The following is a 25,933-nucleotide window of genomic DNA, read 5'->3' as shown; positions in this document are numbered from 1 at the left end:
ACGCAACCGATCACCAGTGCGTGGACGCGGACGCAGTCGGTCGCCACCACGGCATTGGCGCAGCAGATCGCCACCAAGGAACTGGCGTGCTGACTCTCCATCCCAGCGTTGGCGTAGTAGGTCGCAAACCCGCGGGCGCTTCGGAACTCCATTGCGGGGAGCGAGTCGAGATGAACTGCCACTTGCTGGATGGCGTGGTGGTTCGCCACCGCGTGGACCACCAGGAAACTTTGGGCAACCGTCGCTGCACCAGCCGTGGCGAGGGTACCCAGTTGAGCGTAGTGGGGCGCCGCCGATGCTGCCGCGTGAGCCGTGGCGGGATGGTCCCTGGAATGGTCGTGGTGCTCCACCACAGTCTGGCGGTAACAATGCATCGCAACCACCCCGTGGTGGGTGGGATCGCCGACCCCAGCTCTCGTCTCCTCGCTTTGATCAGCAACAGCATGCAACAGCATGGTGCTGCGCACCCAAGTGAACCTCGACAGGTGAATGCTGTAGAGCACAATCAAGGTATGCATGACGCTAGTGATGTGAGCTCAGTGGAGTGGATACTTGATTCGGGATCCCAGGCAAACGTCTGTAGAGACCTGTCATTGTTCACAACCATTAGAGAAGACAAAACTAGTCGGCTTGACTTCGCGAATGGTACAACTGAACACACAACGATTTGTGGGTCTGTCCTACTGCGTATTGCGAACCAGGCTACTGGAGAGCTGGAGGATCGGCTGCTGGAGAACGTGGTGTATACGGCGAACGCCAAGGTCAATATCATTAGTCTGGGCTACCTGCAGACCACGGGCAAGTACAAGTTGACGTGTTCACCAGACCAGCAGATCGCTTGGCTTTCTAATCCGGGTACAACGCTGAAGTTCATGATGCGGGAGAACATCTATCACCTGCGTGCTGAACGAGTGACCGGGGTGATGGTGATGGCTGCGTTGAAGCAGCGCATGGACAGCAAGAAGGCCATGGAGTTGCTGCACCAACGCTTTGGTCACCTGGGCATGGATTCAGCGCAAACTCTCTCGAAAAAGCTGGATGTTGGAGTTAATTAAACGGCTTGACACCTTACGAGTGCGTTGCGTGTGCTGCTAGCAAGGCGAAGAGAATGCATCACGCCCGGATTCCAGTGCGGAAGTCTGGACCGCTTGAGACTCTCATGATGGATGTGTGCACCATCAATGAAGAGACGGTGGAGGGATCCATCACATTCCTGTGTGTGATCGATGAATGCACGAGGTATAAGTGGACCTTCCTACTGAAGGAGAAGAGCGAAGCCACCTTTCACATCAAGGTCTTGCTGAATCGGTCGCGTACACGCTTTCGCAAGTTGAAGGTTCAGCTACTGTTGTCTGACCAAGGTGGCGAATTCCTGACCAAGCCTCTGAAGGCATACTGCGACGAGAATGGGATTGAACAACGGACCACCGACGTATACTCTCCACAAGAGAATGGCGTGAATGAGCGTGCGAATGGTGTATTCCTGCCTCGGGTGCGAGCTATACTGGCGTCTACGCAGATGCCAACCATCCTATGGGGAGAAGCATTCCTGCACATGATGACTACTACGTTGAACTGGTTACCGACTTGATCCTTGGGTCTTGTGTCGCCGCACCGCAAGCTGTTCCAGAACGAACCGGATTTGGAGGACCTGAGGACTTTGGGGTGTCTGGCGTACGTGCGTATCCCTCCGGAGTCGCGCCAGCGGAAAGAGAAGTTGGAGCTGCGAGCTCGTTTGTGCATGCTTCTCGGTTACAGCGAATCTACCCTCGGCTACAAGTTCATCGATCTAAAAACAGCACAAGTTGTGACTACACGCCGCCAGAACGTGCGGCTCCACGAGGAGTTTACGACCGATGGAACTTACATGAAGCACCTGCTGGAGAATGCGTTCATGGATGGTGCGCATGCGCTGCCCGATACCGTGCCTGTAGCAAGGATCCGGACGAGTTTGGAAACGTATCTACCTGGTTGGGACACGACAGCTGCTGTGCAGGAGAAGCGGGTGCAGATTGTTTCTATCGCCGGTGAACCACAGGAGAACATGCTGAGATCCAGTGACAGACCAGAGTCGCTAGATGGAAGTGGATTGGATGCTGCGGATGGTACAGCATTGCCGACCTCACAGCAAGTTCCGCAGACTGAGGAGCCACCTGCGGCTACCAAAATTCGTAAGCGACGGAAGTGCAAAGCGCGCAAGAAATTGTGGAGGAGAAGGAGACGACAGGCTTTAAAATATTGCCCCCTCCGGTCGAGCCATGCATCAAGCGGCCACGGCGAGCGCAGAACCTGAACGTGCGGCTGCTGGACTATGTGGTGGGTCATGTGCGAGCTACCGGCGTGGACATCGACATCCCGAATACCTACAAGCAGGCTAGGGCAAGCAAGTATTGGTCTCAATGGCGGGCAGCCATGCTGGCAGAGCTGAAATATCTGAGAGATCACAAGATTCGGCGCCTAGTGGTGCGTGCGAAGGCGAAGACGTCCAAGGTCATCACCTGCAGATGGGTCTTCGCGGTGAAGCGAGACGAGCGAGGACGTACAAAACGGTTTAAGGCCAGAGTTGTGATCCACGGCTTCAAGCAGGAGCTGGGTGTGAACTACACGGAGACGTACGCCCCCGTCATTCGTTTCGAGACGATCCGAGCAGCTAACTACTACGCGGTGCAGCGTGGCTGGGAAGTTTTGCAGTATGATGTCAAAACGTCCTTCTTGTACAGAGCCCTAGACGAGCTGATCTTCATAGAACAAACGCCCGGCTTCCGAGTGGACGGACCTGGATTGGTATGCGAGCTACTGAAGAGCCTATACGGTTTGAAGCAAGCTCCAAACATCTGGAACCGTACACTACATGCAAAGCTGTTGACACTGGGGTTCGAACGGCTGGACTCTGACTACAGACTCTAAGTGCTGAAGGTCAACGGTGAAGTAAAACTCCTGCTGACAGTGTACGTGGACGACCTTCTGCTGATGGACCCCCGTGAGAAGTGCCTGGAGATCGCTGCCTCTCTGCAGGAAACGTTTGAGCTGACTACGATGGGAACTTTGAAGGACCTACTTGGAGTCGAGATTCTCATCGACCGCCCGCAACGCGAGATCGTGTACTCGCAGTGACAGTATATCACCGAAGTACTGAAGCGCTTTCACATAAGCGATTGCAATGGATGTGCGACCCCTGAGGCGACGACACCTTCGACGGCGACGATGGCAGCTGCGACTGGCTACCTGCCGTATCGAGAACTTGTCGGTGCACTGCAGTACCTCGCCAGCGCTTCGCGGCCTGACATTGCTCACGCCACGCGGCATCTGGGCAAGTTTCTGGCGAACTATGATCATACACACTACGCTCAGGCCAAGCGAGTCATACGGTATCTCAAGGCCACATGCGACTACGGACTTGTTATGACTGTCGAGCAAGGCGATGGAGTACACATCAGCTGCTACTCTGACGCCGACTATGCAAATGACCCTGAAGATCGGCGGATCATCAGTGGATATGTTACGATGCTGGATGGCAATGTGGTGTCGTATGCATCTAAGAAATCAACACCCTGAGCACGTGTAAAGCTGAGTATGTTGCCATGGCTGAAGCCACTAAGGACTTGCTCTGGCTTGCTGGGCTTTGTAACGAGCTGTCTTGGAAACACCCCGTGCCGTTATTGCTTGGCGACAATCAAGGGGACATCGCGTTGGCAGCCAAGCCTGGTAAGCACTCGAAGTCCAAAGCACATTGACAACAAGTACCACATGATCCGACGAAATGTGGAACTGCAACGTCTGACTACGCAACATGTTGGAACGGAGGCGATGGTGGCTGACGTGATGACCAAGGCGCTGTCGGTTGTTAAGTTCACACGGTTCCGTCAGGCGATGAAGGTGCTACCGATTGTTGCTGCTCCGACACTGCAACTGTGGATGAGGCTACTCGTGATCCTACTGCGGGGCCCAGTACGGCACCAGCAACGTCTACACCGCCGTTGTCTTCGATGCGCACCTGAACTATATGCAGCCTCTACTACGACTACGTCACCTGAAGCAGAGTTCATCATCAAGTGTGATCACGACGACCTGGTACCCGCCGTCGAGATCAAGTGGGAGTGTGAGCTATTGAAGTGGCTGCTCTGACAGTCTGTTGCGCCTATCCTGAACTTGAGATCTTGCGCCTGCTGCAGCACGCGTCTACGGTTGCAGGTTGCATGCTCGGCCGCGTGCCTGCCTGCGAGGCGCTTACCTGAAGACTGTATGCCGCTGGCAATTGCTGGCTGCGTGCTTCGGAGATTGTAGCACTTTGACTTTGTATAGACTTTCTTGCTTATAGTATGGCATTGACTCTGCGGTACGGTGGCTTGCGGGGAACTCGTGCTCTCTCACACTTCTGCTTTTGTTGCTTTGCAAGCAATAGAGAGCACTGAGAGCTCCACCACTGTATCTGTCGCGGTCGTTTGCCCGGCACTTACGTGTTGACTTACCTTTACAACTTCCTACTGCTGTAGCCTCGCATGGCACCTACCCTACGTAGTGACCGCCACCTTGGCGATGAAGAGACTCAACATGAGACCTCTCAGTAATGAACCATCTTCATGGAGCTCGTTGTATGGGTTCATAACCAACGATAATCTGAATCGGCTAGAACATGATAAACTGGCGGAAGTAGACGACTAACATTGAGGCCAAAAATTGACTCTTTGGAGTCGCTCCAAGAACCAGGGCGTATGCCAACAGATATAATTATTTTGCGATGATCGTGCGCAACTTAAAACATCCATAGAGGGATACCAAATATAGTATAATGAAAGATATATGTCAGCAAAACATAAAGTAAAATAATTGTGCAAATTACCTCTGCGATTGTATTATCTCTCGAAATCATACGGACGGACGTTTCAAGGCAATTAGGGTTCGACCCATTGCTCCGCAACATAATTATAACCCGCATTGACTGCGAAAGCCCTCAGCAATGGACTCCCATTACTCGCATGTCAAAGTCCACTCCATACTTTGTAGGGGACAAGGATCATTACTGGGCGGACCATAGTCAGCTCTAGCGATTCGCCGGCAGCTCAAACGGGCCCGTTGTGTCGTGAGCATGATGAGCGCCTGACGCCAAGGGTCTCAACGTCGACAGGGCCTTCATCAAGATGTCCGCGCGCATCAACCCGGACTTGCAGTAAGCGACCTTTAGCTTCTTGTTCTTAGGCGGGTCCTTGATGAGTTTGAATCTTGTGGCTATGTGCTTCGCGCACCCAGACGTGTTTTCGCCCTCTATTTACTTGATGATCGCTTACGGACAACTTGTAGGGGATCTTCATCTTGAGTCCGACCTCGCTCAGCAACTGGCCGATGCCCCACAGCTCGGCCGCCACCTGCGACACGGCGACGCTGCTCTGCTTCTTGCAGATCCAGCTAACCACCATGTTGAAGACCGCCAGCACGCCACCACCTCACCGACTTGCGATCCCCGCGGTCGCCGGCGAAGTCAGCATCACTTTACCCCTCCACCACAATTGTGGCCTCGCTCACGCTGCATGAATGGCGAACTTGGTGTCCGCCAATCACTCACATTAGGCGCGTGTGCGCGCCTCGTCACCCGATACATCGTATAGGCAATGTCTGACCTAGTGCACCGGGCGATCCACAACAGGCCTCCGATCAAGGACTGAAACGTCTGCACCGTCGGTCTCTCGGGGCTTCCTGTCCCTTTGTTCGGCAGGAGCTCTCCGTCGGCATCATTCTTGTGCTCATCCGCTATGGTCTCTCGCACCGTTCACGCCGCACTCAATCCAAACTTCTTCTTTTTCCTATTGCTTTGCAGCCTCCTCGCGCTCCTCGATCGAGTGCCATAACTTCGGGTCCTTCGTCTTTATTTGCACATGCAACCACACGTTCTGTCGGTTATCAAGCATCTCCGCATCTTCGACGCGCTGCATCGTCACTACGACCATGTCCTTGGGGAGGTGCACCGTGAAGCCTTTAGTTTCGTCGTTCTTCTCCACGATCATCTCCACCTCGGCCCTTGGCTACCAGACTTTCTTGCATGAATCTCGATACGCAGTTCACGAATTGCCGAAAGTCAGGATGTCCGCTATGTCCGGGCACTTGCCAGTCAGTACCCCAATGGGCGACATCCGCCCGAAGTTGGCACTGCACGCACTGCGGTTGAGCACATACGCAACGTACTCGACTGCTCACCCCCAGAACTTGAGTGGCAGCCCTCTTACAAACAACATGCGGCCAGCCATGTTGAAGATCGTTCTGTGCATTCGATCGGATTTGCCGTTCAAGACCTGGCTGTAGGCTTCAATAACTTACCGACGCACACCAGTAGCGTGGTAGAAGTCCTAAACGTTCATGTACTCGCCCCCACTGTCGGTGCGCAGCACGTGTGTGCGACAGTTGCCCTCCTTTAAAAAGAATATGGAGTGTTCGAACTTCTTCGTCACTTAAACTTTGTTTTTAAGCGAGGAAGCTCCTCACATAATTAGCTCTGATCCACAAAGTTGATCATGTCGGTTCCAAACAACCCCTAAACGGATTTTAATTTTAGCCAATTAAAATCCACGATAACTTGCCTGACCAGCCCCTTAGGAATGACTCTAGGTGAAGTCTGCAAGGAATAAACGTTTGGCAGTTGTGTCAGTTCTGCAAGCTTACCGCATTCCTTATGTAATCGCAAACAGGCTGATTCCAGGTTATAGAGAGGATTGAACATGACCCGGATAAATGGAATTGTAGGGAGGAAACGTATTGTGCTTTGCGTCCAGTTTGCCCTCCTATTTAGTGCACTACTTAGTGTTCGTACTTAGCGGTAAATCATAGTGGCCTTGAATGCGAGTTCCTCAAGTCGTGTTTCGACCCCGGTTTGACTCGGAAATGACACTTTCCAAAAGCGCCAAACTGATGCTAATCTGTACTGGATGTGCTTAATCATGCAGGCGATGGCGTATGCGTACTACTGATTGGCCATGCACGACTTACAGCAATTCGTACTCGAGTACGATTTATCAGTAAGTCGTGCTCGATAAGTCGTACGAGTTACAGTCCGAAGTGCCAAAACGTCTGCAAAGCACAATACACGTAGCTTAAAACATGTAGATATGTATTAGCTTAGTGAAGCAACATTACGAAAAACGTCATCAAAATCGTCATCTAAACAAAGATGCCCACCTCCTGGTCTACTTCGCTTGTATCGAGAACTACATTGACGCTTGTTTCGGCATCTCCAATCTGGACTGGTTCCGCCTCCTGAATGTCCTCAGGTGCATCAATTAGACCACAGGTTTTGAAGCCTAAAATGATAGTTGCGGGTGCAATATCATTCCAGGCTTCATGCACCCACTTACACAAATTGAGTCTGTCTGGAACTTGCAGCTTGAAGGGTACACCGGGGTTGCGGTGGCTGGCACACCGAGGTTGAATTGGGCGGAATCTTGAGAGCCGCAACACCAATTTCAGTTGCGTACGCCGCGGCTTCATCGGTCCGGTGACAGGAAAAGTCGTCGATCAGCAATATAAGTTCGGAAGGATCGGAAGGGTTCCCAAAGTGAAAAAATACAGTCATTGCACTTGTAAATCACTATTTCACTAACCTGTATTTAGCACAAAACAATAAGTATCATAATTAATTACAAAGTAAGCTTGTCTGTTTACCTTTGTCATTTGCATATACTTGTATGGCGTACTTTTGCTGGGCGAGGGCGATGCCGTCCTTCCACATACCTCGGCTGAACTCATGACGAAAAGTCTTGTTTTCTTGGCGCCTGATTTCAATCTTGGATTCGCGGACTTTGAATACGATGAAATGACTATACTTCGAGCCCAGGGAGTCCCCAAGCAGCATAACCATCGTACGATCCTTCTCGTTTCCAGCGCACTTGACTCACACGGTCTTGCTACCTTTCTTTGCTGTTGTCGTTTTGGGCAGGTACTCAAAACAAGCAGCTTTAACAATGGTTGACTGGGAAAACCTTACCGCATCTAGCCCGTTTTCGGGACATTGTCGATTTTAAAATTTTCAAATATGTAGTTAATGAACGCAAGGCTTCATCCATCTTACAGTACATTTCGTGATATTCGAAATGAAGGAGGTCCTGTGCTTTGGATCGCCCTACTGCGCAAGCTATCGAAAGTTGAACGCTTGCACTGCGTGGCCTCAGCTTTTGATTACGCAAACCAGATCATTAGACGATATCGTCTGATTGTGCATAATTCGTGTGATGTGATTGGCGGACAAAGTTGCGATGTGACGACAGCAAGACGATCAAGTTGCTTTTCAACGACCTCCTCACCTAGAAGCCATTTTTATCGGCTCATATCTAGTCACAATATAGCAGTTCAGCAGTAAATTGATGTGCTAAGTAAGATCGCATTCTATTCTGTAAGGACATACTTCTAACATCGATTTACGTTGGATATATTCTACAATACGATAGGGGCCAAATCGGCAAATTCTGAGCGAATCCAGTGAGCTGTTGGGCAGGTATTGGGCAACAGCAGGCGCACACACATTGGCATACGAAGGCAATAGCACTTGTTGCAGTCCGCATATAGCCACTGATATGTCTAAGCCGCGAAATTGCAGCTTTAGCCGCGATAAAACTAGTTGAAAAAAATGCAAACTTCGAAAATCGGTAGGGTTTTCTCAGTCAGACAGTGTTAAAAACACAATTAGTTGGTTAGCCCCACTTAGATTTGTCCTAGGAGATAGGACCAAATCGTGTTTTGGTGTGGCACACACCGGCCGTTTTTGTCCTAGGGAGCCCGAAATATAAGGGCATACTTCTGCTGACCAATGAACATCGTTCTCTCGGCCCGGTTCCGCGTGATCTCCCAGCCTAGAATGTAGTGTAACTCCCCGAGATCCTTCATCGCAAACCGGTCCTCGAACATCTTCTTCATCTTGTTGATGAGCTCCATCGACGGAGCAAACAAAATCAGATCATCAACATAGAGAGGGATGAAGACCAACTGTCCATCAATTACTTTAACAGCCACGCAGGCCTCCGACTGCAGCATCGTGAAGCCCTGCTCCTCCAAGAACGACTTGAGCAGCTGAAACCACACTCTGGGCGCCTGCTTCAAGCCGTACAGGCTCTTCTTCAATCTGCACACCCAGTCCTCTTTGCCTTTCACTTTGTAGCCGTTCGGGTGCTCCTTCGCCTCCTTGCTCTCGTCTGGCTCGAGCAAGTCCTCCATGCAGTACTTCCACAGCTTCTTCCTCTCCTGCTTGAGCTTGTCTCGCTCGTGCCAGACCTCGTAGTCCTTGCCGTCAAACGGCGGGATCGTCCTCTTCTCCTCGTGTGACTCCTTGGGCGTCTTCTTCTGCTCGCCCATGACGTCCTAGTTGCTGTGCTCCCCTCGCGTGAGCCTTGGGCTCATAACCTGAAGTGGAGTGTCCTCTTGGTGCTGCTCACGCAGAGATGGAAGCAACGACAACACTCAGCTGGGCGGCAAAAGCCACCTTGTTGGTCATGTGTATATTCTCAACTGAGGCCTAGATTCTTCTCTTCCACCTTTTGTCTTACTCCAACTGCAAGTGGTATAGTGGGGACAGTATAATCCGCAACGGCCCCACCTACGGATTCCCATCAACTTGCATCTCCAAATCTTGCCCTTGGCAATAATCCCATTGCAGCTCTGTGTTTTTCTAATGCCGGACGTGCCAATGGCTTTGTAAAAGCATCGGCCACGTTATCAACTCCTGGCACCCGAAGCACGTCAATTTCCTTCAAATCGATGCGCTCACGCACGAAGTGGTGGCGCACATCGATGTGCTTGGTCCGAGAATGAAACACAGGGTTGCTGGCAAGCTTCTTTGCACTTTCGTTGTCAACAAAGACTTGGGATGGCTGAATTTGCAGCACCTGCAGCTCCTTCAGTATTTGGCGCAAGTGCACCACCTCCTGCACCAGTAGACTAAGAGCCATATATTCGGCCTCGGTCGTGTGCAGCGCGACGGTCTTCTCCGTCTGGCTGCTCCACGAAATGATGCTCCCACAAAATTGAGTCACGTAGCCTGCAATAGACTTTCGATCATCAACTCGATTTGCAAAAGCCGCATCTGCGTATGCTCTCAGATGATCATCCAGCTTTTGATCTGACCACGCTACGCCACCAAGCTGGACCCCCCAGTCCGCTGTGTCTTTCGGGTAGCGCAATCCACGTTTTGCAGCTCTCCAATGCAACAGACCTGGGTTTTCCAAGAACTGACTGCACTCTCTAACTAGGTAGGCCAGATCGGGCCGGGTACCGAGCATCAGGTACATCAGGCTGCCAACCACAGCACGATATGGCGTCGATCTCATCAGTTGCCTTTCATCGTTTTCGGTCGGACACATGGCCTTGCTCAGCTTCAGATCCGCCGTGCTCGGCGTCTTGCAGCCATTGCAGTCCTGCATGTTGAACCGCTTGAGCACGGTCTCGGCATACTTCTGCTGACCAATGAACATCGTTCTCTCGGCCCGGTTCCGCGTGATCTCCCAGCCTAGAATGTAGTGTAACTCCCCGAGATCCTTCATCGCAAACCGGTCCTCGAACATCTTCTTCATCTTGTTGATGAGCTCCATCGACGGAGCAAACAAAATCAGATCATCAACATAGAGAGGGATGAAGACCAACTGTCCATCAATTACTTTAACAGCCACGCAGGCCTCCGACTGCAGCATCGTGAAGCCCTGCTCCTCCAAGAACGACTTGAGCAGCTGAAACCACACTCTGGGCGCCTGCTTCAAGCCGTACAGGCTCTTCTTCAATCTGCACACCCAGTCCTCTTTGCCTTTCACTTTGTAGCCTTCAGGCTGCTCCATATAGACCTCCACGTCAATCGCCCCATTCAAGAAAGCAGTAGTGACATCCATCTGATGCACTTCATAATTCCAGACAGCCGTCAGTGTCAAGAGAACACGCAGTGTCTCCAGCCTCACAACAGGCGAGTACACCTCTAGGTAGTCGATACCATAAATCTGCATGAAGCCCTTGATCACGAGCCTCGCTTTGAATCTTCCGATCTCTCCGTTCGCTAGATACTTGACGCGAAAGATCCAGCGATTCTGCAGCACTTTCATGTGCTTCTCACGCGGCACCAACTCCCAGGTATCGTTCTTCATCAACGAATCAAACTCATCATCAGCTGCATTTTTCCATTGCAATGAGTGCTCACTCTCCATAGCGTCACCGAAAGTATCTGGCTCTTCAAACTTGCCAGTACTCATGCAGCAATAGTCCTCCCACCATGCAAGGATCAACTCGTTCGCCGTAGCACGTTGCAACTCAGCTCGTGCTTTCCTCCATCCAGCAGGCAACGAATTCACATCATCATCTGGATTTGTATTTTCGTAGGCAATATAGACGTAGTCACCAAATCACGTGGGCGGTTTACTTACCCGACCGCTCCGTGTCACTGGAGGGTCTTTAGGGCGAGTGCCTCTCGGGCCTGTGTACTCACGAAGTGCTGTGCAAGGAGGCGTTGATAGACGCCCCACACTCGCAGCATCACTCGACACTTGGCTGTCCGAGTCGGCCCGCTCAGCAGCCGATGACCTGCTGTCCACCTCTTCCACCTCTTGACTCCCTGGTAGAGCCCTCGTCTCGTCAGCAGCCGGTCCCTTGTGCCGCCCACTGCTGCATTTCCTCTTTCTCCTTCTTTTGGAATTGCCTGGCACGCACTCACCTCGCAGGTGGTCTGCCTCATGTCCATTGACACGTTCGTCATCACGTTCTGCCACCTTGCTAAAACGTCCACTTTCAAACACCGCAAACCGCACTCTCTATAAGGCGAATCGGGCAGGGAAATCAGCGCTAAAGATAGCTCCAGCTGAGAACATAATGAAATCAAGTCAAAATTGTCCTAGGCTAGGACAAATCGGCAAAATTCGATGTTACAAGAGACAAGTTTTCAACGGCTTTTATCTTGAGAAGGACAATGGAGGACGCTAAACTGAAAAGACCACCAAGACAGCTAGAACGGGGGATTGTGCCCATGTAGTCACATGATCCTATTTGTTTCTAGTTATACGGAGCGAGGTGCCTAACTTTTGGTCCTTCCATTTGTCCTACGGACTGGGCTAAGTGGGGTTAATTCACAAATTACAAGCTAAAATAATTTTGAAACCGAACCTGTTAGACCTGCGATGAATATGCAAGTTGCACCAATCTCAGCAGTCTTCGCTCTTGCTTCCTTGGCAAAGTCAGCAGCGATTCAAGCGAGTTCAGGAGGTTGGATTTGGCCTTACCGCGGCTTCGCTCGCAACGAAAACTGATGCCGGCGCTTGAAGTGCTTTTGCCAGCACCAAGATGCTGAGAAGTTGGAAATCTTGGCTACTTTTGAAACTTCAAGGACCTGTATCTTCAACATCGTTGTGGTTACGGGGACCCCTTCATCTCCAAGCGCATTGACCCACCGTACGAGCTCATACTCAATCGCTATAGGTAAAATAGTGCCCGTGCCCGGCGGACGGGACTGTCATTTGCTCGCCCCGTTGACGTGACTGTAGAGCGCCTCGATGTGAGCCTGCTTACGCCCTCATGGCAGAATCAGTGTCCTTCGGCTGCTGTACTTGTGTTGTGGTAGACGCCGACAGAACAACTTGATGGTCGCTTTGATGTCCTTAAACTCATGCACGTGCCGTAGGACGTTAAGGTTCTCGTCAGCAGTAAAGGAGTCAGCCTTATCCTTTTTATGGCGCTCGACCTTGGCGACCTGGGAGGCGTGGCCTCCCTTTTGGGCGTTTCTTCTGTTTGGGAGCCACGAAATGGCGGAATGAATGGCTGGTCAGGGCGGGGGAAACGGGCCTGTATGCGACGACATGGGTTGCACATGGAGGCTTCCCGTTTGATGAACAACGGCATCCGATTAGACGCCGCCCAAAACTGCCTTATCGGCCTATATGTCAAGGCCTTCGAGAGTTGATAGATCGGCATATCCTCACCATCCGTCTGGTGAGACGTAAATGTGGTCTCAATAAGCTCCGAGGTACTTTAAGGTATGCGGCCTCTGATCTGGTAACTGTACCAGTTTTAGCTTATTTTTTGTATTGACTTATCCTGAAGGTACCACCTCTACCCTCACACCCTCAACAAGCAACCTTCTATAAATTGTGGCATATATCAGGAACCTTTGGCATGTCGTACCTGTGCATCTTTGATATTTAGAGACAAATTTAAAGATCGAATATGACACCCTCGTATCAGTGATGGCCACAACTGTACGGGAGGGCATTGTAAAGAGAACTATGAGTAGCAATATGTATTGGAGTATACATTAAGTTTGCAATAAGAACTGCAATGCTGGTCATGCTCGCAATATTAACTGCAATACTGCGGACATAACTACTGCATTGTTACCGCTCCCGATGATGCTGCCTTCATCGCCTGTGCTACAAGGTCGGTATTTCAAAGATGACGGTTATGCTTGAGAAAGAGCAGCTTCTCGAAATTTACCGGGGTCAATCGCTTCCGCGTCGATCTTAACACGTGCATGGCACTGCTAAAACGTCGTTCTTCCGATGCCGACGTCCCAGTAATAAAACGAAGGTCGGCATACTCCTCGCTCGGTGTCATCCGTTGTCGCTTGCGTTCACGTAGTTGGCTGGCATACGTTTTCTTGTCACGACTTTGAATTGGACGACGCTGTGTCGCCGACGCTGCTGAGGCCGAAGGCAGCAAGAAGCAGGCAACCTGGTCTTTTTCTTCGACGGTGAGACTATCCTTCTCCCCGTTGATGATCTTGACCACCGCGGACTCGAAGAGCGGGTTGTGCGCAATAGCTGCATCGGCAGCGAGATAATCCTTGAGCTCAGGATAATCTTTGGTCATTAGGCCAAAAGTCTCGTGGACAGCACCAATATGCTGGCCCTTTTTCTGCAGGTCGGTCATGATGCTTCTGAAATCGTTGAGTGACGGGATAATTGTTTTAAGGCGTTCCGAGTCAGCACGACCGATCGAGTCAATGTCGTCCAGTTGTCTGGCCTACCATTCAAGGCGCAAAAAGCGTTCAAGCATTTTGTGCGTCGATGACCACCTGGTCACATTGCGCTTGATGGGGGTCAGCGACGTCAGCTCGCGGAGCGCTCCGGCAGCTTTCAGATTTCGCAGCTGCGAAACAACTTTGTCGACCCTGGCAATCGTCTTCTCTACTGCTGGCCGTCGGGCGAGGTAGGCTTTTACAGCCAGATTCAGCTTGTGACACCCGCATCCAATCAGAGGAACCCCCATCAAGTCAGCGAGTGCCTTGTTAGTCAAACAGTTGTCGCCAATGATGACTACTGGAGCCTTGATCGACTTGCCGTAGATACCCAGTACAGACTCTAGCAGAGCGTAGTGCTCCTCCGCCGTGTACGACTTCTCGTTTAACGGAGGGGAACAGCCCAGCAACACCTCGTAGTACACTTCATTCTCCATGAACGTGACGATGACCGCGATGTAGTGTGTAGACACATCGGCCCACCCGTCAAACACGATGCCGAAGAAGAAAGGCAAGATGTTGACAATTCGGTTTTCAACCAAGGGGACCAATTGCGTGATGTACAGCATGAGAGTGTTGCTGCAAATCGGGTCGAGCTGAGACATCGAGCGTGTTAACGCATTATCCACCTCCGAGAGGGGCATGTCACGCATAACAACCCACTCAATCCAACGAAACGAAGAGAGCTCTCGGTTCGAGACGAACTTCTCCCTCTCAAAACCGAGCGGGTTTCCTTGATCCTTTTTCGCTTGCGCAAACTTGTTCATGTAGTCAGCCCCGATACAACTGATGAGATGTTTCCGGACGTTGGAGTACCCAGTTTTCCAAGCCTGCTTGGGCTTGGCTGGGCACTTGCGGAACTGGTGCGTGACGGATCCGTCAGCCGCGGTTACATCGAAGAAAAACAGCACTTCCGTAGGAATGCAGAAAATCATATACAGACCCCACTCCAACGTTTTCCCCCATAGAACCAGGGCTTCGCGAAGGCTGGGATAGGAGGATTTTGATATAACCCCCGTCTTTATTTTTTATTGATTACTTTTAATATTGGCTACGGTCATCTCCTGCGCCTGATTCGCAGCCGTAGCATCTGCCCGGGAATTTGCCAGTTCAAACTGGCAACTGGCAACACTTTACAAACTTAAAAATGCGAACCTTGGTTGAAATCTGTTTGGATCTTGTAATAAATACAAACTAGTGCTATTGTACAGTCTGCTTCAATTGGTCTCTTCACTTCATTTTGTTCCTCTACTGCTTCATACCAGTGTTGTCGGTAGCGCACCGGTTCGATCTGCCCTCGCATATAAACCTTTTGGAGGGTCCAGTACGGCACCGGAGTAGTACCGGTTTCAACACAATGTACCATGTCAAGAGGGGTCATTGTTTGACTTGACGTACCACGGATATAATCCGATTTGGTCTGCGATAGCAGCACTAACGTTGCTTCCTATCCCAGTATAATCCTATTTTGGTCTGCGATAGCAGCACTAACGTTGCATCCTATCCCAGTAAAAAATACCTTGTTAAATCAGTCTCGATTTGAGGGGAACTTATTGGACAGGTATGACAGAGAGGGCAATTCGTGTGAACATGACGCCCGAGCGAAAGCGACCGATAACCGCTATACCATCCTGCACGCAGCGTTGCCAAAGGAGGTGGGGATGAAGGGGGAGAAGCTAAAACTGCTGCTTCGGACCGGTGCTCTTGCACTTTGAAATCTAATACCGTGCCTTTAGAAAATAAAAACTTGAAAAGGGGGGACACGTTGGAGTGTATGCGATGACATGGGGAATGCTTACAGTACTTTGAGCGTCGGGGGCACGTCGGTGACGTCACTACTAGCTGTTTGATTGGTCGAAAATCCAATATCGTACTTAGCGATTCGAGTTGCAGACGTACCCTGCCTGCATTTGCCGCTGGCAACGGTTGGATTGCTCCCTTTGCCCGCTTCATTTCGCTCGTCGCATCGCGGGCGCTCTCGCACTTTGGAGCTGACCCCCTCGGCCGCACCGCACGCGCCTGGCACACATGGAGAGCCTCAGCCACCCCAGCCTGAGCGCGCAGCAGCAGCTCCGCTCCTTCATGTCGCTCCCCGCGGACGACGAGATGGCGCAGCTGATCCTCGAGGTGCGCCGTGGAGCTGCCCGACTGTATCACTGACACACTAACCGACCGGCCGCAATGGCGTTGCAACGCAGGAGCTGTCGTTCTCGCGGCGCGCGTTCACGGGCGTGGCGGCGGAGATCGCCACCTCGCCGTCGAGCAAGTCGGCGTCGGGGCTCAACTCGATCTCCGAGGACGACGAGTGCGAGGAGGAGGAATAGACGTGCCAGACGCAGGCAATGCATGGAGAAAATCTCGCGGCGGGGGAGCAACTGCACATCGCGGCAGCCTCCGGCCCCGCGCACCTCGTGCGTGTGCAGTGGAAGGTGGACGGATGTACAGCAGGGTATTGCGACGCGATATTTATTCGGAACACGAGCGTTTTAGCTTTTCTGGCGGTGGTGATGGCTTCCCCCCATTGCATGTTCTTGGTCGGACTCGCACCGCCGGACAGCCATGACGAGGTGCCCACATTGGATGCGCAATGGCTCACTTCAAGCTGTTAAAAAACCGGATGGTATTCATCAGCGCGTGAGGAGCAGGTTCTAAAAAAGCTAGGTACTGTACTGCGGCGCCGGTGTTCCGTCACGGGGCGACGTCATCACTGAAGAGCCGAGGCCTCGGCACGCAGCATCTTGCTGGAGGCGTTGTTGCTCTCGATCCACGCCGCGATGTCCGCGGGCATGGTCGGGTTGGCCTCCTCGTCCGACTGCAGCGCCGGCAGCTTTGCCACGATCTGCGCGGGGCTCAGCGGGCCCAGCACCGAGTTCTTGACCAGCACGACGGCGTTCACGAACTCGCCCTTGGCGCCCTTGGTCACGAAGCGGTGCTCCACGTAGAACGCGCGCTTGTCCCAGCAGAGCAGGCGCGACTGCAGCGTGTACGCCTGACCGAAAGACAGCTCGCGCCGGTAGCGCACAGTCTGCGAGCCCACCACGAGGTTGCCGCCCGCCGCCGTCAGCACCTCCCACACACCGTTGTGCTGCAACACGCCACACAAATACACAGGTTAGATCGCTCGTAAATGATACCTCTCCCTCTTATCAAGCACAAGCCGCCGTACCTGCCACAGATCGCGGCGACCGAAGCCGCACTCGCGCAGGAAGCGCGCGTTGTTGCAGTGACCGTTGCGGTCGATGTCCATGAGCCAGACGCGGCCCGGCACCTTGCTCACGGCGAACAGGTGGCGGCGGGGTCCGCGCGGCGCCGGCGTGAGCGCGTCGAGCCCCATGCGCAGGAAGTACCATAGGTCGCAGAAGGCGAAGCCCGAGAGCGCGCCCACGCCCACCGCCGTGGCGCCGCTCGCTCCGCCCACGAAGTAGCTGAGCGCCGAGACGGCCGTCGGCGGCAGCGCGAGCAGCAGGAAGGCCAGGACCTTGCGGGACAGCACCATGGCGTCGTCAGTCGAGATGTGCCGGCATCAGCGGCACAGATTGATACGCATCGCTTTGGTTGATGGACCAAGAAGATGTAAGCAATCTTCAAGATGCGGTGTGGCGCACACCACATTCATCGACTTCACTGCCACTGCAAAACCACCGCCAAGGCCATGGAGGCGCAGGCGCGCGCGCTGGAGGAGGAGGTGCGGCAGCTATGCGAGCTGGAGCAGACCAAGCAGACGGCGCTGCTCAAGCAGCGGCTGTACAGTCGCGTGGGCCAGTTCCTCATGGGCAGCCTGGACATGCGCCACTGGTGGTGCGGCTACTCGCCGCTCATGGTCTTCATGATGCGCGTGCTGGAGCTCTACCCGGCGTCTGAGAGCGTCTGCGTCTTCTACAAGCGCATGGAGCAGCAGCTGGGCGCCTGCACGAAGTGGTAGGCGGCATACTATACGCCTGAGCTTGCACAATACAGTGCATGGATTGCATTGCCGGGATAATTAATTAATTAATCAATCCTTTCTGCTCGTGTAGTGTGGACATCTACCACGCGTCGATGCCGAGCGTCCACGTGGAGCTGGAGTTCGAGTTCACGCCCGAGTCCATCCATGCGTTCTTCGTCAAGCTGCAAGGACTGGATGCAGATCGGATCCAGCGGCAGCTGACGGACAAGTCCATGGGCATGGCTAGCGCGCAGCAGGAGACGTCGAAGGCTGTAGCTCTCACGCTCTACGAAGTGCTCAGCCAGCGGCGGCTGCTCTCAGACTTCCGCGTTGTGCGAGTGCTTTCGAAGGTGAGCGGCAGGTGAATTGGTTGAATTACAATGGAGCAACTGATGGCTAACGTTTGCTTTTGTGTGTATTTAGTGGACTTCGTCTCCGTTCTCTCAAGTGAAGAATAATTCAGACCTGGAGAGCCTCCGTGGATGTGCTGGGCTTTATCAGCTATTGGTGTCACCAGACTCTGGCGTGCGGTGCGGATCATTTGAGTGCACTTACTGGAGTCCTACTACCTGTTGACATTTTTTGCCAATGATCTTTTCGACGTGGTGTTTTTTCGCAGTGAATGGGCCCAACGAATGGTGCAGCACTTTGGTAAAATACAGCTAACTGGCGATAACGGCGAAGACCAATACTTCCGCGACGTGATGGAGGAGTGGGTCTATATATTGGAAAGTGAAGCATTCAACAAATCGGTGCTATCTCTGGAGCTGAAATCGACAGAAGATCTTCACAACGTGAGTAATTTTGAGCTAGATTTCGGCTATCGCTTTTGTACGCTTTAATTGACTAACATACGCACTCATACCTTGTCTATCGCCGTAGTTCTTGGAGCCAACAAACTGTGTCAAGACACCGACTAAAAAGATATTATGGTCTGCGCTTGACAATGTTATGCAGGTGAACCACAGTGCACAACATCATATTGGTACGGGGAAGTTGCACATTTTAACTTGCTTTTTGACTTCCCACTGCGTAGCAAATGGATGCAGACAGTCTGGAAATCATGCTAGAATCGTTCGATACGATTCCGGGTCTCGTGTTAAACTATCTCCAGGACCCGGACCCCTCGGACGAACAAACCATTATGTTGGTGGTAAGTGACAGCTGGGAACTACTACTATGTTTTCACGTCGACTTATACTTCAGTATGTCTTATTTGATGCAGGTTACCAAGTGTTTTGCAGTGCTTCTGCGATGTCTTGGACATCGGTTCTGGAATCACCACTTAAGCACTCCCGATTTGGTGCTGAATTTGGTCATGCAGCACTGCCGTCGCTCGTCATGGCGGGTATTTGTTACAAAACAGTTTATTGAGCTTTTGCCACCTTTGCTCTTGGCAATGCGGCCACCTCAAGTCTCCAGCCAAGCGGTAAGTAGTACAGATTACCCATTGCTCTGTTGTAAATAGCGCTCTCATAACCCGTTGTGCAGTCCAATGAGGACAAACTTGACTTTTATTTGAAGACGCGGAGTGAGCTCTTACGATATTTAATCGTCGAGAATCTCCGCCCGAAGCATTACGACTCAATCGCTGTAGTGGCATCGTCAAGGGCAGCATTTACCATTCTGAGTGATTGTTATGAACATCGCATTCCTGGTTCTGTGAAAAGCGCTGCCGCAAGCGGTGTGGGTCGAGACGAAGGAGCACTTTCTGAATCAATTTCTATTGACTATTCTGTTTCGGAAAGTGCCTTCTGGTGGCCGTGCGGCTCCGGGCTTGGAGAAGATACGAATTTGGAGCAGCTGTGGATGGATCACTTGTGTGGAGTAGTCGTGAGGCCCAACAATGTTGAGTCGCTTGTCGACGTAGCAGCAGAGACCACAGCCCTGATTCTGAGCAAGCACCTGCAGCTCGCGCGTCATGTCGTGTATACAAGCATAGCAGCTAATAAAGGCGGAGGCAATGGGTTGATCGAAAAATCCGTCACTAAAGGAAAACCAATCACCACCGACTTACTGAGGAAGCTATGCTCGTGGGATTCAATCACGACAATACCGCTTCAAGTTCATGGAGCACTTTTCGAATCTATTGGAGGGACGTCCGAGCTGCTAAATGCTGTTGCTGCTCAACCCAGCCCGAGCGAAAACCTTCAGCAATTTGCAGACACATTGCGACAATACGAAATGCTGACCCAACAATATCTCCAACGAATGTGTGACGAAGTTTTGCGCAAGGGCTTGGCTAATCCATTCGGGTTTCCAGTGGTGTCCCAGCACATTAGTGCATGCTACCTGAGTCCAACCAACGACGTTGACCTGCAGGTGAAAAGGTTCGTCCGTATGCGTTGTTCACAGTGTAGAGTGTCAAGCATCGCAAGTCTAATTGCTGTTTGCTGTTGCATTGCTATACAGACTAATCGGTCAATACGCTGCCGACAAGAAGAGACCTACACAAGTGCCCTCTCCGTTGGAGGCTCTCCTCATTTCTGTTCACCGAAATGCTGAGGCATTTTTGCGCGGTCAACTTTCGATGCTTCAGTCGATGCGACTTTATGGTTTTTCGGAGGCGGTTTGTTTGCCTGCCGTGAAGAAGCTTATTTTTGTGTGGTCTCGCGTCTTCGACATGCTGGGCGGTGACCTACAGAAAGCTTTCCAAAAAGCGTCGACTGCAAAAGCGATGGCCAGCTCGTCGAATCAAGTTACGGACACCGGTATCGCGGCGGCGCATCTGCTAAAGCTTCCCAGCCTGATTAACGATTTTCTGATCACTCTACTGACCAGCTTGTTTGACCCGAAAGCGAAAATCACGGTGGAAATAACTGAGGCAACTCGAGTACAGTGCCTTGATTTTGGAATCTCGTTCTGGAAGTTCTGGGTGTCGGTGCTGAAAGACCCGACTGCATCAAGTAAGCGTGTGGTAGCGCTCATTGCACCATTGGTCGAGTGCATTGCGAGAGGCGCAGTGTCCGAAAAGAAACGAGCTGCTGAACTGCTAATGACAGTCTTGGGATGTCTTGTGCAAGGAAACACTCGGCTTGACGAACCCACCCTCACAATGATCGATAGCATAAAGGGAGAGGCTGCGTCTATCGAGTCTAAACAGTCTACCGACTTCGGACGCATGACCAAGAAGTTCCGTCAGCTGGACCAAACCTCGAATTTCTTTACGAAGCGTTCGACAGGATCAAGTGGAAGGCAAAACTTTGTGGATATGACTTCTCGGTCGAAGTCTAAGCTTCCTCCAAGGGCTAAATCTTCTACTACGAGTATGCTGAGCTCAAGTACTCGGCCAATGAGTGGAAAGTCGGCAGCAAGAGCCCAAAACCGTGCAATGGTGGATCTCACTGGTATTGAAGAGGTGTCAAACGAAGCGGCCGCTCGAAAGCAGCACAGTTTTTACTCCGAAGTAGAGTACCATGCACCGTCAAAGAGGGACCCGTCTCCTAGAGGACAAGCGCAACAGTCAAAGACTCCATTTGACATGGCGCAAGTCATCAAGGGAATTTCACACTCACATCCAGGTTCGAACAAGGCGATTCGAGTAGAGCGGCAACAGAGCACAGAGCGTGCGGTGAATCAACCGGAAGATGAAGAGGAGGAGGAAGAAGATACCGATTTACGCTTTGCAGCTCTCTTTCATCGGATTAAAACCACGCGGAAGCCGATTGCAGTTTGCTCACTGCTGCCCTTTTACCGGCAGCTGTTGCAAGTCTGCATGCCCGTTCTTTTGTCGGGCGAGTTTCAAAACGAGCGATCTGATAAGGAGCTAGAAGCGCCTGCATTGACATTCAAGAAAAGCGCAGACTATGTTCGTGCCTTCCTCCCGCTGATGGTGGAGGAATGCAATAACGAGGTTCAAGAGGGTCTTCGCAAGTGCTCTTACGGCAATGGGGGTCACCTTTTGCGTTATGAGTCCGAAAAACCAAGAGAAGGCATGCGGTGCATTAGTTTTAGCATCGTTCAAAAGGACGAGGGCTTACTCGCGAGCTCCCAGTCGAAGTTTGGAGGTAAAGGACGACCAAGCAGAGGCTTCAACGAGAAGCTGTTCCGAAATGGTGACGTGGTGCTCCTGCAAATTTCAGTGGGAAGCCAGAACCAGAGTGAGTTTATGGGAAAGCGTGAATTCCTCGGAGTGATTTTGATCAGTGAGACTGAAAAGGGGCGCAGGCAGACGTCGGCAACGAAGAAGAGTAGCAAGAATGAAGAAGAGGAATCCGTTAAAGTGCTCTTCCTGAATGATGGCGAGCTGGACAACGCTACTGCAAGTGTGTGCTCTTTCTCAACTGAAGTGTTGGCAGCGAGTGCAATCGCCGACTCGGAGTGGAAGGTAAACCCACTCTGTAATTTGGTCACGTCCGCGCGTGAGTACATCGCGCTTCGCTCGGTCGACATGCTGCCAGAGCACCTGAGAACGGCTATTCTGACCCCAGAAGCGTACAAGTCGACACAATCAGAGCTCATTACGATCACCTCGGTTTTGGACGAGCTGCGAGCTGACAAATCAAGCGAAAGTCAGGCAAAGATCGTGAAACTCCTAAAGCGCTTGGACAAGATGGACGTGATGCTGACAGACTTGAGGGTGAGGCTTTTGATACTTGCTTTTTTACGTGTATGTCGTCGTATGCTAACTCTTCGTTCAGTCTACCAGCATAGGCAAAGCTGTGAACAAGTTGCGCAAGCACGACGATAAAGATATCAAAGCTCTTTCCGCGAAATTGAAAGACAAGTGGACGAGCCTGATGGACAAGAAAGACACGTTGGAGCGTGCTCCTCGGTTTTTATCGCCCGAGCTGTGGGAGGCGATTAAGCCTCAGTACAATTCGTCACAGCTGCAGTCCATTCATAGTGTGCTGAATAACTACAGTATGGGTGTGTCTCTGCTTCAAGGACCTCCAGGAACAGGCAAGACAAAGACTATCATGGGGCTTCTCAGCGGATTGTTATCCTTGCGACTCCCAGCTACTGCAGTAATGCCAATGATAAGCCCAAAAGCCAGCTCAACTGGTCAGAACGGAGCCAAGGGAGAGTTTAGCAACTTTGAGGCCGCGCGTTCTCGCGGTGTGACAGCTGGGCAAGGCACCAGCCGTACATCGGATGCTGGTTCAACACCGACGTTTTCCTTGAGTGGTGTTACCTCTGCTCTTGGAAGTATCCTTCGTCGATCATCTGATACCTCGTCGGCTGGACCAAGTCGAACGAGCATCCAAGCCCTGAAGAATGCTGGCTCTTCACGCAGTCGGCTGGAAAACAAGCTGTCATCTCGGTCGTCGAACCAGGCGGGGTCTAGCTTGGTGGTGAAGCGCCGTGTTATCTCGAGAGCAGCATCGGAACGATCTGCCAGTCGAACCAACAACATACTGTTGTGCGCTCCGTCTAATGGAGCTGTTAACGAGCTCGTGTTGCGAATTGTTACGGACGGTCTTATGGATAGCTCTGGAAAAGTCACGAAAGTACGAGCGCCGAGTGTGCACCCGGAGGCAATGTCGGAGGAATGGATCTCAATTGTGCGTCTCGGCAATGCAGGTGAGGATGCGTCCGAGACTGTAAATTCGGTTTGCTTACCTCACATTATCCGGCGTGAGATGGCGATCCATCCAAAAGCGATCCAATTGCACTCTCTCCAAGACACACAACGACAACTGCGCGGCTCCATCCGTGATTTTCATAACAAGGAGGAGGATGCGAATGGACCGAAAAAGGACCGAAAAGCACTAGCCAAGATGCACCAACAGCTTACGGAATGCTCGGGTAAAATCCGACGCTTGCGAGATGAAGTGACAGCGATTCGAGCGAAAATGACCGAAACCATTTTGTCCAAGGCAAGCATTATTGCCTGCACGTTGTCCAAGGCTGGCAGTGGTGATTTCTCGGAATTAAAGCATGGGTTTGATGCCCTCATCATTGATGAAGCAGCGCAAGCAGTGGAGCTGAGTACGCTGGTTCCTATTCGAGAGCGCGTGGCTCGAGTTGTGCTCGTCGGTGATCCGAAACAGCTACCCGCAACAGTGAAAAGTGTTGTCGCGGCCAAAGCGCGGTACGACCGATCGCTGTTCGAACGGATAGCAGAAAGTGGCGTCGCCCCATCAATGCTGCGAGTGCAATATCGAATGCACCCTTTCTTGCGTGATTTCCCGTCCAAGAGGTTTTATGGAGGCATGCTGACCGATGGCCCGAGCGTGATGGAGCGTGTCCAGAAGGTTTGCCCCGGTGTATATGCGCACACCAGTTTCCAGCCTTTCCTGCTGTATGATGTGGAGAACTCAAGGGAGGAGGATATGAACGGGTCGAAGTACAATCGCGTGGAGGCTGCTTTTTGCATCAGCTTATGCCAGAACATGTTCGAAACCATTGCAGACGTACGCAAGAACAAGTGGAGTGTCGGATTTGTGTCTCCTTACAAGGAGCAGGTGCGCGTGCTTCGACAAGAAATTACCAAGTCTGGGATACCGACAACGGTGTCGATTGAGGTGAACACGGTGGATGGCTTTCAAGGTCGAGAGAAGGATGTGATCATATTTTCATGCGTCCGAGCTTCTAAACGTGGCGGTATTGGTTTCCTGCGCGATATCCGGCGTCTTAACGTGGCAATCACGCGAGCCCGGTTCTGCCTGTATGTGGTTGGTAACGTGAACACGTTAGTGCGTGACGAAACCTGGGCCGCTCTTGTGAAGAGTGCCCGCGATCGCAAGCTGATTATTCGCACGAAGGGGGAGGCGTTTCCTGCAGTCGCGAAAAGGCTAAAAAGTGAACAACACCGTGATCTAGCTGAATACTACAAGTCGATGCATGAGAAAGCGGCTCAAAAGTCTGCCCCCTCTGTGAAGCCAGCAAAGACTACCACGGACAAGCCTGCTAAGAATGACAAGCGAGACTCGAAATCTGCGGACGATGTGGGCGACCCAAAGACTAATCCAAACGAGAAGGGTGTCGAGGGTGCGCGTAGCACGCCCCAAGGTGAGAGTCCCAAAGCAAGTGAGCACAAGATGAAGGATCCTGTCAAAGCAGAAGGTCTACCGGAAACTCCTCGTGATACGCGCGAAGTGGCAAAACAGCCTGTTGACGGCCTCAAAAGACCAGCGGGGACAGCTTCGGAAGATGCTGCAAGCCTCAAGAAACCCCGTCTATCCGTGAAGACTTCAATGTCTGCAGCCGACTTGCAAGGTCAATACGAGATCCGAAGCTTTCGAGATCAGCAAAGTGCATCGACGTCAGCCACGACAGCTGCAGATCTGCGAGGTAAATATGAGATCCGAAGCTTTCAAGACCGAGGTAGCTCATCGAGGTCAGATTCTCGACGACATGCTGACTATGGTTCGCGTGAACGCTCACGCGATAGTTCCTCAGATCATCATAGGAGCGAGCGTCCAAGCTCGGGTTCATCAACCAGGGAAGCCCGGCGTGACGACTACAGCCGATCTCGTGAGTACAGGAGTTCAGCTGATAGGGGACGAAGTGGTCGAAGCAACGACGCATATCGACAGGATGATCGTCGATACCGCGGTGATGACCGGCGCGATCGCGACATTCGAAGCCGATATGGGTCTTCGGAGCCTAGGAGCATGTCTCGATCTCCATCTGCTCCTCTTAGTAACAAGCCGCCCCAGTCGATTTCGGAAAAGGAGTTCTGCCAGGCGAATGAGCCTCCTCCTCCGTCGAAGGCTAATCGCACGCGATCAAGTACCCCGCGCCTTGCAGGGAAACGACCGTATACCGAGTCCAGCTACCCTCCTCCAGTACATTCTGACCGCCATCGCAGCCGTGAGCATCCATCCTCTCGCTTTGACAATCGTCCTTCCTCGGGCAGAAGCAGCTACCGCACTGTCACGAACGAAAGTACCACCAATAGACCCCGCAGCAGCAATGCGACACCTCCGCGCAGTGCTAATGTGCTCGGCAACATCCTTGGCAGCGCCTCGAAGCTGGCGAACGCGACCTCGCGCGTGAATGACAAGTCCAATCCACGAACCTCCGAGTTCTCATAGACCCGCTAAGCTCACACCAATACACTTAAGTGGCTATCATCATCAAGTAGAGAAAAATGACGTTGAGTT

The 25,933-nt window shown here is 52.1% G+C and overlaps 9 protein-coding genes across 9 annotated transcripts; 2 read left to right on the top strand and 7 right to left on the bottom strand.

Moving 5' to 3' along the window:
• Positions 1–5,041: 5,041 nt before the first annotated feature.
• PHYSODRAFT_325249 (hypothetical protein) lies at positions 5,042–5,414 on the bottom strand (the record flags this gene model as incomplete). The annotated part of the gene is made up of 2 exons (XM_009521085.1): positions 5,042–5,203; positions 5,286–5,414. 2 exons carry the CDS (start codon positions 5,412–5,414, stop codon positions 5,042–5,044), a joined length of 291 nt encoding a protein of 96 aa, XP_009519380.1.
• Positions 5,415–5,548: 134 nt separating this feature from the next.
• Positions 5,549–5,749, bottom strand: PHYSODRAFT_408582 (hypothetical protein; the record flags this gene model as incomplete). The annotated part of the gene is made up of 1 exon (XM_009521084.1): positions 5,549–5,749. A coding segment is annotated over one exon (201 nt), but the record flags the coding sequence as incomplete, so codon positions are not given.
• A 1,587-nt stretch (positions 5,750–7,336) lies between these two features.
• Positions 7,337–7,558, bottom strand: PHYSODRAFT_485322 (hypothetical protein; the record flags this gene model as incomplete). Its single annotated transcript, XM_009521083.1, has 1 exon — positions 7,337–7,558. One exon carries the CDS (start codon positions 7,556–7,558, stop codon positions 7,337–7,339), a length of 222 nt encoding a protein of 73 aa, XP_009519378.1.
• Positions 7,559–7,705: 147 nt separating this feature from the next.
• Positions 7,706–7,876, bottom strand: PHYSODRAFT_408076 (hypothetical protein; the record flags this gene model as incomplete). Its single annotated transcript, XM_009521082.1, has 1 exon — positions 7,706–7,876. A coding segment is annotated over one exon (171 nt), but the record flags the coding sequence as incomplete, so codon positions are not given.
• A 4,347-nt stretch (positions 7,877–12,223) lies between these two features.
• On the bottom strand, positions 12,224–12,451 carry PHYSODRAFT_480105 (hypothetical protein; the record flags this gene model as incomplete). Its single annotated transcript, XM_009521081.1, has 1 exon — positions 12,224–12,451. A coding segment is annotated over one exon (228 nt), but the record flags the coding sequence as incomplete, so codon positions are not given.
• A 935-nt stretch (positions 12,452–13,386) lies between these two features.
• On the bottom strand, positions 13,387–14,394 carry PHYSODRAFT_296297 (hypothetical protein; the record flags this gene model as incomplete). The annotated part of the gene is made up of 2 exons (XM_009521080.1): positions 13,387–13,962; positions 14,023–14,394. 2 exons carry the CDS (start codon positions 14,392–14,394, stop codon positions 13,387–13,389), a joined length of 948 nt encoding a protein of 315 aa, XP_009519375.1.
• A 1,591-nt stretch (positions 14,395–15,985) lies between these two features.
• On the top strand, positions 15,986–16,263 carry PHYSODRAFT_379401 (hypothetical protein; the record flags this gene model as incomplete). The annotated part of the gene is made up of 2 exons (XM_009521079.1): positions 15,986–16,084; positions 16,156–16,263. Coding segments are annotated over 2 exons (207 nt in total), but the record flags the coding sequence as incomplete, so codon positions are not given.
• A 294-nt stretch (positions 16,264–16,557) lies between these two features.
• PHYSODRAFT_349843 (hypothetical protein) lies at positions 16,558–17,453 on the bottom strand (the record flags this gene model as incomplete). The annotated part of the gene is made up of 2 exons (XM_009521078.1): positions 16,558–17,042; positions 17,124–17,453. The coding sequence occupies 2 exons, from the start codon at positions 17,451–17,453 to the stop codon at positions 16,662–16,664; spliced, it is 711 nt and encodes a 236-aa protein (XP_009519373.1). The 3' UTR covers positions 16,558–16,661.
• Positions 17,454–17,726: 273 nt separating this feature from the next.
• On the top strand, positions 17,727–25,864 carry PHYSODRAFT_359182 (hypothetical protein; the record flags this gene model as incomplete). The annotated part of the gene is made up of 10 exons (XM_009521077.1): positions 17,727–17,875; positions 17,974–18,232; positions 18,306–18,412; positions 18,502–18,676; positions 18,765–18,839; positions 18,919–19,035; positions 19,108–19,311; positions 19,374–20,212; positions 20,295–22,491; positions 22,523–25,864. The coding sequence occupies 10 exons, from the start codon at positions 17,727–17,729 to the stop codon at positions 25,862–25,864; spliced, it is 7,464 nt and encodes a 2,487-aa protein (XP_009519372.1).
• Between the last annotated feature and the right edge of the window lie 69 nt (positions 25,865–25,933).

This window comes from Phytophthora sojae (assembly GCF_000149755.1).
Source record: "Phytophthora sojae unplaced genomic scaffold PHYSOscaffold_2, whole genome shotgun sequence".
Classification (NCBI taxonomy): domain Eukaryota; phylum Oomycota; class Peronosporomycetes; order Peronosporales; family Peronosporaceae; genus Phytophthora; species Phytophthora sojae.
Note: the sequence above shows the minus strand (reverse complement) of the source record. Positions and strands in the feature narration are given on the sequence as shown.